The following is a 12,282-nucleotide window of genomic DNA, read 5'->3' as shown; positions in this document are numbered from 1 at the left end:
TATTAAAAGACCAAACAAAAGATAAACAAAACCAAATAAAAGAAACAAAAAAACAAAACAAACAAACAACAACAAAAAAAACTATTTTGTAATTTATAAAGATTTTTTTCTGCATTTGATTGACATGTTGACAGTGTGTTGGATGCTGAATTAAACACATCTCTAAATGAAATACATTTTAAATATTGCTTTAATTTAAAAGAGCTGGTTGTTAAGCAGACCCCACACATTTTGGCTTTATACTTAAATTTTTTCATTTATTTCTTCTCTTTTGTGAGCAATGACGCACCAAGACTCATAGTAAAACATACTAGCACATGGTTAAATATATCAGTGCAAAAAAAAAAAAAAAGAAAACAAACACACACAAAAACCCAAACATTGCACAATAATTAGACTTAGGAGCTTTACCTGCAATTTAAGGATGCAAGGACATCAAAATCCATAATAATCAAAAGAAGAAGAAAGTTACCAAGATTTAAAAAACAATTGCAATTAATTGTCTAAAATAATGAAAAGATGCTTTTCTAACAAATACATGGTCCCACCATCGATTGCAAAACATTATATGTCTTAAAGTGTTACATGCTTACGACTATTCATCTGAATATCTCACACCTAAATATTCATGATCAAAATTCTTTTCCCACTTTAGCCTTCTATATTAATGATATTCAGGTTAAATACAGCCATAAATGCATAAAAGGAGTCAGGAAAAACTTCACATCCTGTTTACGAAATGGTAGATCAAGGCACCAAGAGCACCAAGGCAAGCAGGACGATGAGGACGGGAGAGGCCACCATTGCAGGGGAGAAGCCGAAAATGCTACAGCAGAAAGACATAAATTAAATGGTGTATTGTGTAAAAGCAAAACAAAGTTTTCTATTACACCCATAGTACTTATGGTGTAGTGTAGTTTATAAAGGAAACCTGAGCAGATGTAAATGTCACTTAATTAAATCTGTAATGTTGACAAAAAAAATGCCAATTTTTTTATCCTTACATAATGATATCTTGTTTTTAGATGAAGAAAGCTTTGTTCAAAATAGAAAAATATCTTCATAATCCCAAGCAGTTTTTTTTTATGTTCTTATGTTGTAGCTACTCAACATTGTTTTAATTTGATCATGAAGTGGGAGGAGTTACACGTTCCAGAGTCTTCTTTAAGCAAACAGCAAACATTACAAATGACTTTGAAACTAGTTTCAAAATCATTTGAAATACTACATAAATAAATATATTTATACCCAGTGTTGGACTCGGGGATATTGTTCAGAGGAGATATTATTATTTCCCAGTTGGCAGACAGCGTCAAGACCTTGTCCATCTGTATTTTCAGCACTTCAGCTCCATGGCTGAATATCTTGACACATAATGGATTGTCATATAATTTGCTGAGTTACTTATGTTGCCCATGGTATGGTCTCTCCTAATGAAATAAACAACTATTTGAGTTGATATTGTAGTGTTCTAAGCTAACACAGCCGCAAAGGCTCATGGGTAGGCATGTCTTAACAGGAATAGCCCTCTGATTGTTCTTAGTAGTTAAGTTCAAGTGATGTTATTGAATTACTTTTATCTATTGTTTATCAAAGTTCATGTTTTGCTTATAGTTCTGGTTTCATGTAGACACAGTGACTCTAGGAGATTGTACCAAGATAGACTGCCCCCTCTGCTGTTGTTAGTGTTCAATAATATGTGACTGTTAAACTTCAACACCAGATTGCAGTCTTAGTTGCTCATTACTTTATGTTCAGTATAGGGCGGCATGGCTCTGTGGGTAGCATGGTCATCTTGTAGCCAGAGGGTTTTCGGTTTGATCCTGGCCTGGAGAGCTAATGTCGAGGTGTCCCTGAGCAAGACGCCGAACCCCAAACTTCTCCTGATGGGTTTTGGTTAGTGCCTTGCATGGCAGCTTCCGCCATCAATGTGTGAATGTGATTCATAATGTATAGCACTTTGTGTATCGTTTCATGTATGCTGCTGAAGAAACCCACACTCAACCCAGCCCAGGTTGAAAACTACCGGCTGGTGTCGCTGCTTCCATTCATGTCTAAACTAGTAGAGCGTGCCGTCTTCAGTCAGGACCTGTTAGATCCATATCAGTCTGGCTATAGGCAAGGCCACTCTACTGAAACTGCTCTCCTGTCAGTTACTGATTCCTTATGGCTTGCCAGATCCGCTGGTCAATCCTCAATCCTTATACTGCTGGACCTGTCTGCTGCCTTTGACACGGTCTACCATCATAAACTGTTCTCCACTGTCTCGGAGCTTGCCATCTCAGGATCTGTCCTCACAGAAAGATCCCTCAAAGTATCTTGGTGAGGAGGAATGTCCAGATCACATGGGCTGACAACAAGAGTGCCTCAGGGCTCAGTGCTTGGCCAACTTTTCACTATACACCTCCTCACTCGGTGCAATCATTAGCTCTCATGGCTTCTCCTATCACTGCTATGCAGATGACACTTAGCTTTTCCTTTCTTTCCCACCTGATGACACAACCATCTCAATGCAAATATCAGAATGATTTGCTGATATCTCTGCATGGATGAAGGATCGCCACCTTCAGCTGAAACCGGTCCAAGACCAAGCTTATTGTCTTTCCAGCCAATCCTTCCTTACCACCACAGATAAGCATGCAGCTTGACTCTATCACGCTTGTGCCTACGTTTTCTACCAGGAATTTTGGTGTCATGGTAGACAACCAGCTGACCTTTAAGGACCATGTTGCCTCGGTTGCTCTATTTTGCCGATTTGCTCTCTACAACATCAGGAGAATCAGACCCTACCTGACTGAACACACGGCACAGCTCCTGGTCCAGACTCTGGTCATTTCACCCATTGACTACTGCAACTCCTTACTGGCTGGCCTGCCTGTATGCTCAGTTAAACCTCTGCAGATGATTCAGAATGCAGCAGCACGTCTGGTCTTCAACCAACCCAAAAGAGCTCATGTCACTCCGCTGCTAATCGCTCTTCCCTGGCTACCAGTTGCAGCACGCATCAAATTCAAAGGTCGGCTTCTGACTTACAAAACAATAACCCAAATGGCTCCTGTCTACCTTCACTCCTTAATCCAGAGTTACACTCCCTCTCGACAGTTACGCTCTGCCAGCGAAAAACTCCTAGTGCTCCCATCACAACGTGGCGCAAAATCAGTAGCTAGATTCTTTCCCTCTGTTGTCCCCCAGTGGTGGAACGATCTACCAAACTCTGTCCGATCCGCAGAGCCTTTATCCACTTTTAAGAGCCAGCTAAAGACTCAGTTGTTTAAGGAGCATTTCCGCACTTAGCTTAACTCTTCTACTCAACAGAATGAGTTAGAAAGATTTGTCCAGCTCTTTGGCTCAATTAAGTACTGAATAAGCTGTGTGCACTTATGCCCAAGTTTACATTGTTAGACGAAATTGTGATATTTTATTTAAACAAAATGACTTACAAAAAAAAAAAAAAAAAAAAAGAAAAGATATATATGCACTGCCTCTAGCACTACATGACAGCACCTGGGTCACAGCAGTATGACTACCACTTAATTATGATGTCCCATCTTGTTTGAAATTCTTGCATGTGTTGTTCATACTCTCAAATGTAAGTCGCTTTGGATAAAAGCGCCTGCTAAATGACTGTAGAATAGAATAGCATATAGTAAAGTGCTATATAAATGCAAACCATTTACCATAGGAAAAACACAGTTAATAATTAGAAAATGTGACTAAATTTACTTCAAAATGACACCAACACATTTGGAAAAACAAGTAGATCCCACTTAAATTAATCTCTGTGTTTACTTTAATACACAACAATTTTAGCAGGTGTAGGATGTGTGAGCAAGCTGGAGGAATACCTGCCATCTGTAGTTGTAGGAGGTGGCATGGTGGTAGTAATCCTGCAAAAGTCACAGCATTGTTTAACAAATAATTCTAAAGTCTAATTTCAGAGCAAAGTACTTACTCGACCAAAAGGAGGACAAAAATTAAGATTACAAAACAGCCAAAGCAAATACAAAAAGAAAGTAAATATATGTACAAAGTAGCATTAACCAGTCATTTTTAAATATGGGAGGGCCATCTTGGTCATGCTTTTCCCACCTCTCCCAAAGTCTTTTAAATTTTGCTTCTTGAATAGTTGGGGCTTCTATCTTTATTATTTGCAGAGGCTGAGTGTAAAAACCCTAAAAATGGTTCCTACCAGCAAAGCATAGGTTTAATAGAAAATATATTAGGTAATTCTGCATAAACAAGTGACCAAAAAGATTGTACTTTTGGACATGTCCAAAATACATGAAAATGATTTGCTTCCTGTGAGCCATAATTTCTCCAGCAGCTGGAGGAACCTGAAATATATGATTTTTTTTAACTAAAGTAATGAAAAGTCTACAAGTAGTCTTTCAGCCAAATGCTCTCCAGGAGTTTGAATTGGTAACTTTCCATTGGGATTCACAATACTTCACTCACAATTCTTCTGAGATGGAAAAATATAAAGATATATTCTTTTTTTTGTTCTAATTTTACTGCATACAACAATTTTAGCAGGTGTAGGATGTGTGAGCAAGCTGGAGGAATACCTGTCATGTGTAGTAGTAGGAGGTGGCATGGTGGTAGTAATCCTGCAAAAGTCACAACATTGTTTAACAAATAATGCTGAATTCTAATTTCAAAGTACTTCTTTTAAAGTGGTATTTTAAAATGAAAAGTTACCTTTGTCCTGCAAGTATAAAATGGAATATAATATCCTACCTTGATGAGCATGGGCCAGCATCCTGCATGGACATTGGAGGTTGTGAAATGTTCACTGTTGTTTTAGGACATGCCAGAGCGCTTCCATTCACAAGTGGAGTGAGATCTATTAAAAGATAAAAAAAAATTCAAAAACTTAATGAAAAAGAAAAAAAAATATCCCCAGTTTTCTAAATATTTCAGTTTTTTTCTGCAATCAGAACTCTGCATCCCTTACCCTCCCATCCTACTTCTCATGAAAGACAAAAATTCAGTCTAGAGCCCTGCAGTGATGTATCGTAATGTGAGGTAACCATGAAAAGTCAATCAAACTACACCCGAATGAGAGCAGTTATGAATCAAAAACAAGTATTTTCTATTATTTTACATAGCAACAGTCTCACGTAACTTTGGCTTAAGATGTGATTTTAATCGGAACACAGAAAAGAATAATTAGTTGTGCTTTTTTTTTTAAGGCACCCTGCCAATGCCAGGTTTCCATTTTCTCTGCATCTTTTCAAAGCAAAGAAACAATAGACTATACTAAATTGCCAACTTCATCAGAAAAAAATCAATCAAATAAGTGAAACTACACCATCATGTGGAATTTACTATAACTGAACATGCAAGCCTAAAGTCTCACAACTCTTTGCCACTTGCTGTATCACCACACAGCTGTCCACCCAGGACCCCCTGCCCCATTCTCCTTGAAAGTGCATGAAACAGATCTCACGTTCAATATGAAAACTCTCAAGAATTTTTGTTGCAAAATTTGAATTCCAGTCACAATTTCAATTTTATATGGTTAAAATGTCAAACCAACCTTGAAAGTCAAAGAGGAAAATGGCACTCCCTCCCTTCAGGAAGTTTCTGTATTGCATTTTTTCCTGATTCATGAATGATCCAAAGCCATATATTACTCCACCATAGACTTGATTATTGTTCTCATCCACAAATACTGGACTTCCAATCTCACGAGGATTACCCCAATAAGAGTTACCTGTTGATGTAAAACATATATAGATGAGGTTTTCTTCAATACAATACAATACAGTTAAATAAATAAATAAATTTTCACACATATGTTGTTAAAAACATACCTGTGGAGTCTAATTGGTTTTCATTAGTGGTGAAAGTTTTTGGATTTGACATCTGCAGCTGGATGTTGGGGTTCTGATCCAACATTTGGAAATTCATTTGCTGTCGTAGACAAGGCCATTCCAGCTGGTTATCATTGTCACCAGACAGTAGTTGCACAAACATCCCAAAATACGTCTTGTAGAGTTTAACAGCTATCCGATAAGCATATCCCTCTTTGGAGTACTGCCGTGGGCTGTATAGTGTGGTTCCACTAGCACTAGTGTTTAAAAGATTCTCAAAGTCATCCACTTGAAATGCTAAATGTGGACACTCAGTCTCAGAGAGATTGATGTCATCAATTGAGAAGCCCCCGCTAGATCTTCCTGATCCTTTCCGAACTTCAAACACTACCTGGAAGCGCTTTGTGGCATTCAGAGAAACATGTTGGAGCTTCCAGTGAGATGTTGGTGAACCTGGAGGGAGTTTTTTTTTAATGAACTTTTTCACTTTCACACTGTTAAGTTTCCTTAAACAATCTGTTATTACCTGTGATGTGTCCCACGAGGCGGAGGGTTCCTGTGGAGTCCTGTTCATCCTGAAACTCTCTGATCCAAATGTTAAGTTGATCTGACTCATTCCCACTGTTGTAATAGTAGAACTGGAGGCACTGGGCATTGCATCCTCTTTTAGGACTCATCATGTTGGTCTCCAGCCGAACTGAATCCCCTACTTGTCCTGATGCTGTGCTAGCATGCATGAAGTACCCACCTTCTTGACCTACTGAGATTATCACAATCACATCACACTGAACTTTTTTTATATAGATTACATATGAATAAAGCCATTTCTTCCGTTTAATTTATAAGCTGAAGGTGCATTCTTCAGGAATTTAAGTCACATCTCAAAATTAACAACCAAAACCAAAACAAGTTAGAAGCTTTCAAAAGGTCTTGGATTTGACGATATGGGACAAGTTAGAGTGATATTGGTTCCTTCTCTGCTTTTATTGGAAGACTTTATTATCTAAAAATGTCATTAATTTAAATGAGGAATAGAAGTCTGCCTGCTCACGTTCCTTAATTCAGACTCATGAACTGGCTGTTGTAGCTGCCACAATATAATAACAGAGAAAATTGGACTAAAAACTAAGAGGGAAAAGTGACATTTTCATTATGTTTTTACATCTTAGCAAAGCAAATAGTTGTTTACTACTAGATTGCTCAGGATTGCACAAAGATCTACTACTTAACCCACAGACAAGTCTTCCTCAGTCTTTAAAGGAGAATAGGTTTTGTTTCATAAATATTTATTTACCATGTTATCATGTTGGTGGGCTTATTTCTGGGTTTATTAGATGACAGTTGAACAGTGTGTTGTCATAAAGAGGTGTTAAAACACACCTTGTCAGGCAGCATGTTATTATTATGCAACTGAGTATCAATTAATGATTCTTACTGTGAGATTGTGGCATCCTGCTCTGAACTTTTACCATAGCTTATTCAATTAGGTGTGTTATTTTAGCAATGAAAAATGACCCATTAAAGCTTAAAATGTGTATAAATTACACTCAAGCAGTGCCTGGAGTGGGGCACTATATGCTATGTAGAAAACCATGAAGTCATGTTGAGTTGAAAGATAACGAGGAAAGATTTTATTATAGTAAAAAAAAGAAAAAAAAAGTGATACCAAAATATAAATTCTTGATTTACAAAGTTTAATACAATACCAGGATTTTTTCCACTAGGTAAGCCAGTGTGGTCGGAGCTTGGACCCCCGAGAGTCCGCGTTACTGCTTGCCAGCCATTGCCACTTTGTGAACAGCGACTCATTTGGCACATATCTCCATTGGAAAAGCCACAGTACATCATAAAGGCAATACTTGAGTCTGTAGTGGTAAATGAAGAACACAGGATTTTTAACCTACTGAATTATATATATATATATATATATATATATATATATATATATATATATATATATATATATATATATATATATATATATATATATATACATATATATATATAAATATAAGGCTCATAATTATTTATTAAAATCTTGATTTCTTTTTATTTATTAGACTAATTTTTATTCTCTCAAAAAGTGCCAAAAGGTGCCACCCTTTTTGACCAGTCCAGACCCTTCTTCATATTTACAGCTCCCATATCAACAAAAGGTTTTTGGACTGGTCAAGTACAATCATGTCTCTAAATTTTAGTTGAGCTTTAGTGGAAAAGTATAAATGGATGATGACAACAATAACTTATCTTTAAGGGGCATAAGGTTTTGTTTTGTAATTATTCCTTCAGTCAAGCTATCAATGAAAATAAAATCTTTAAAATCAGGTATTGGAAGACTTTATGCACTTACTACATTGGTAGAGGAGGTTCAGCTCCGTGACATCACTGTTACTCATTTCCATACGCTGACCAATCACATCTTGGAATTTGGGGTCTTTGGTGATTATTGTAGAGCCATTGCCATTAGTGAAATCATTTTTGCCGTAGTGCATCACAGACCAGTAGTCATACGGGACTCCGTGGGTGGTGGACTCTTCACTGCTAGCCTTTTGGAAATTGTTCTCATAGCCTAGATAAACATTTTTAAACCAATCATCAATATAAAAAATAAATCTAAACTACACCAAATAAATATTCACCAATATTTCATCAATCATTGATTATATAACATTACATTAGACAGATTTTGTAAAGCATTATATTATTGGTTAAAAATTGACCATCTTTTAAGTATTTTGGAAATTTCTGCTTTCATCTTCTAAGTCACCAGTGTTTGACACATTTATTTACCTTGCAAGATGTTGCTGAATACAATTGTGACATAATCGTCTCGGTCATATCTGGACTGTTCATGGTAGAAGCCAAGCGCATGTAAAAACTCATGTTCAACGATGGAAATGGTATCACAGCCTCTCCCAATGGAGAGCTGCTGCCCATTTGTCTGTACTCTCCCGATATATGAAAAACATCTAAAATGGAAGAAAAAAAAAAAAAAAAACACAATAAAAACAGCATTAATCAGTAGGGATAACATCAGTATTTTACAACAACATCCATTTTCCTCCACCTGTGTTGAACTGTGCTGATTAGGTAACAGGTGTAGATGATTGCTGGCCTAATGACACTGCTTTTATTTTGTCTAGACTTGACTACTGCAGCAGTCTCTACTCAGGTGTGGCTCAGTCCCTCAAGCGCCGTCTGCAGTTGGTCCAAAATGCAGCTGCTTGCATGTTAACTGGCACTCGGAAGAGAGACCACATCACACCAGTTTTAGCTTCTTTGCACTGGCTGCCTATTTGTTGTAGAGTTGATTTTAAGATTTTTAATTTTTTTTTAAGTATTTCAACGGGATGGCCTCCTCTTATCTCACCGATCTTTTAACCCCACACACTTCCTATAGATCCTCCTTGTTGTCCTGAGGTCCAGGCTGATATTAAGAGGGGACAGAGCTTTTGCTGTTGTTGCACCCCAATAATGGAAAATCTCACCTTCATATTAAGACCTCACCAACTATGGACATTTAAAAAGCTCGTTTAAAGATTTATTTTTACTCTCTTGCTTTTAAACCAGACTGAGCTTTGGCATTTTTCTTTTTTGCTGATTATTTATTTCATGTTTGTCTTTTTATAATCTTTTATTTCTTTTATATCTGTTTTAATGAAGTTATTAAAGTTTTTTATTTCTAATCTTTCTTTCTATTTTATCACTCTGTACAGCACTTTGGTCAACATACTCTACGTTGTTTTTAATCATGCTTATAAATAAAGTTGACTTGAATTGACCGAAGGACCAAGGCCAAAAGCAGACTGGTGTGTGTCGTGCTCCAACCCTGCAGTAATATTCTTGTGGCTGTGTCTAGGTTCCTGTGTGGAGTTGCCCAGAACCTGTTGGTTTATAGACCTCTGTATTTTGTTTCCTGTGGCAAGTGGCCTCCTCCATCTAGCTTCCACTGGAATTCTGGCCTGTGCTATCCTCCACTCTGGGTCTACATCGTCTTCAGCCGTCCCCAAAGTGGTCGTCCTGTGAAATTGGCTCGTAGTACTTTGAGCTAGATCCGTCTGCTCTTGGTTTGATGGTGGGTCCCACCTCCTCAACACCAAAACCATACTTCTACCACTTAGATGAACACTACACAGACTGGCCCGCCGCACATAAATTATAGTTTGTTTGGAGCTGTTTGCAGTTTGATTTTATTTTAGCCTAACTTTTAATCTTGGTGTTTGTATTGCTTGCTTTGTGTGGTGTTACTAGCAGCTTTTCTTTTCTGCATGCAGTGAGAGTGTTCTGGGTCATGAGAGGTGCACTGTGACCAGAGCTCTAACCCAAGTCGATGAAGAAAACTTTTTTTTTTTTTCTTTTTTAAATTCTTTTTTATTTATTTATTTATTAAAGAAACACTGATATTTGTAAAAAAAAAAATATTTTACTTTTAATATTAAATTGCATGTTTGGGTTGCTCTGTTGTGGTTGCTTCTACCAAACCACGGGCTTGCAGTAAATAGTCTGGTGTTGTCAGATAGGTTTTTCTACTTAATCAGTGTTTTACAGCACTAACAAGTTTATTTACATGCACATTTATTTCTAAGTCATAATTTAAAGCATCATCAGAAGTCACAGGCTTTTAAAGGTTAAACTGAATAAGAAATTCCTAACTCTCCAAGTTCTCTTGAAGCTGCATTTAATGATACTTTGGAAAAATAAATAACAAAAATAACTACATACCCATTTAACTTTTGGACAGAGATGTAGTAGTCCTCAGAGTCTCTCAGTTTGAAGTCAATGCATGTCTTCACCCTGAACTGTTCAAATGCTTTCAAGATGACTCCTTTTGCATTCAACTCTTCCATTGTTAAAGAAAAGTGTGTTTTAGATATAAACAAAGAATATATTAGTTCAATTATGTTGATAACAAAGTCTCTTTTCTGTACATGGATGGTTAGAAAAACACAAGTTATTTTGACTTGAACTTGTTGTTGAACTTTTCTTTTCTTATATGCAAATCTACAGTGACAAAAGTTACCTGCTCTTGCACAATTGAAACTTATGTAAATATACAGTTTGTCCTGACATCGAAGCATGTATTATTTACTTTATTCCACTTAAGAAACTGAAGAAAAAAAAAAGAAAACAAATCTCTACACACATAAAAATGAGAAAAATAACTACTATTTCTATAATGTTGCATTTTATTCTAAAATATTCACATCTGGACTATGAGTACAAAAAAAAATTAAAAAAGGAGAGAAAATACTATTTACCGAGGTTTCTGTCCAAGGCATATGGGACCGGTGATGTCCACAGTTTGGTTGGATCAATAATGGTACTCCTTTGTGTGTTTGGATGCTGAGTTCATGTTTATGAGTCAGATATAAGGCATCAAGTGGTTGAGACGTGTACATTTATACATATATAGGTTATTAATACATTTTAACGATTTGCCTACAGAAATACTAAACTTACCTCAATAATGTCATCTTGTAAATCTATGATAAAACAAAAGTTCATGAATAAAGAAATCAGATGTGTCACTCAAATGTGAAAGATACAAAACAATTTCATTTTAAGGTGAATATAAATATATGTCGATATTTACCTGCACCCATGTTTACTTCTATAATGCTCTTCTCTTGACCAATGTCTACAAAACAGACCAGTAGGTTCCTTATGAAGTCACACTGTTTTATTTAAGATATTAGGTTAAATTTATTTCATCAAATAAAATAAAAAATTAAGATAAAATTACTTACCCACAACATCTGGTTCAGTCTGAAATAAAAACAAGAGAAAGTTAATAACAAAAACAGGATAATTTAAAAGAAAAACAAGCATTGTACATAAGAAACAAGTCACTGTATAGTTTTTATCAGGTATTTATTCATACTTCATTTACAGATCTAACAATACAAGTCTTGAAAATTCTTAGTTTAACTGAATGTCTTGGGTTTGCGTTATGTGTAGCCCTGGTTTAAATTTCCAATGGACTCAGTGTTAATTTGATTACAAAGATAAGTTCCTGTCTTTTTCTTCAGAGAGAATTATGGTTATTAATAAAATATTAATTTATTTTTACAAAACCCAACAATAAATAAAATCTTACTGGGCCAATGGAGGCTGCTGATGAAACAGCCAAGTTCATCATGAGAAAAACGTAGACGTTCATCCTCATGGTGAGTCTACAACTAAACTGGAAAAAAAATTTATTAAAAAAGTGATGAAGACATTTTAATATTGAAGTAATGAAATGCAATCAAGAATAGATATATTTAATTTCTTTTAGTAACATTTAGCTTAAATTGTCAGTCGCCATTTCTCACCTTCTGCCACCCTGGTTGTCTGCTCCTCTACTGTAAAGAATAAGCACCTGCTGGACTTTAAGCTATCCGTAGAAAAGCAACAAAACCAGTTTTAGAACATAAATGATAGCGTCATCACTGCCATTGTCAATGTGTTTGTCTGAAGTCATGCA

General features: G+C 36.2%; 1 protein-coding gene across 2 annotated transcripts; it reads right to left on the bottom strand.

Moving 5' to 3' along the window:
• On the bottom strand, positions 1-12,194 carry LOC121641240 (meprin A subunit beta-like). 2 transcript variants are annotated; one of them, XM_041987268.1, is made up of 17 exons: positions 12,131-12,194; positions 11,914-12,000; positions 11,564-11,582; positions 11,410-11,454; positions 11,277-11,299; positions 11,075-11,159; positions 10,539-10,656; positions 8,607-8,785; positions 8,167-8,385; positions 7,523-7,681; positions 6,343-6,573; positions 5,817-6,269; positions 5,540-5,716; positions 4,738-4,843; positions 4,566-4,607; positions 3,846-3,887; positions 1-826 (listed from the first exon to the last, which is right to left on the bottom strand). In XM_041987268.1, the coding sequence occupies exons 2-17, from the start codon at positions 11,980-11,982 to the stop codon at positions 748-750; spliced, it is 2,046 nt and encodes a 681-aa protein (XP_041843202.1). In that variant the 5' UTR covers positions 11,983-12,000; positions 12,131-12,194; the 3' UTR covers positions 1-747. The 2 variants fall into 2 exon arrangements, with proteins under 2 accessions (XP_041843202.1, XP_041843201.1); XM_041987267.1 differs by having other exon boundaries at positions 6,343-6,576; positions 12,131-12,193.
• Positions 12,195-12,282: the final 88 nt, after the last annotated feature.

This window comes from Melanotaenia boesemani, chromosome 6 (genome assembly GCF_017639745.1).
Source record: "Melanotaenia boesemani isolate fMelBoe1 chromosome 6, fMelBoe1.pri, whole genome shotgun sequence".
In the NCBI taxonomy this organism is placed as follows: domain Eukaryota; kingdom Metazoa; phylum Chordata; class Actinopteri; order Atheriniformes; family Melanotaeniidae; genus Melanotaenia; species Melanotaenia boesemani.
The sequence above is the reverse complement of the archived record's forward strand: the minus strand, read 5'-3'. Positions and strand labels throughout refer to the sequence as shown.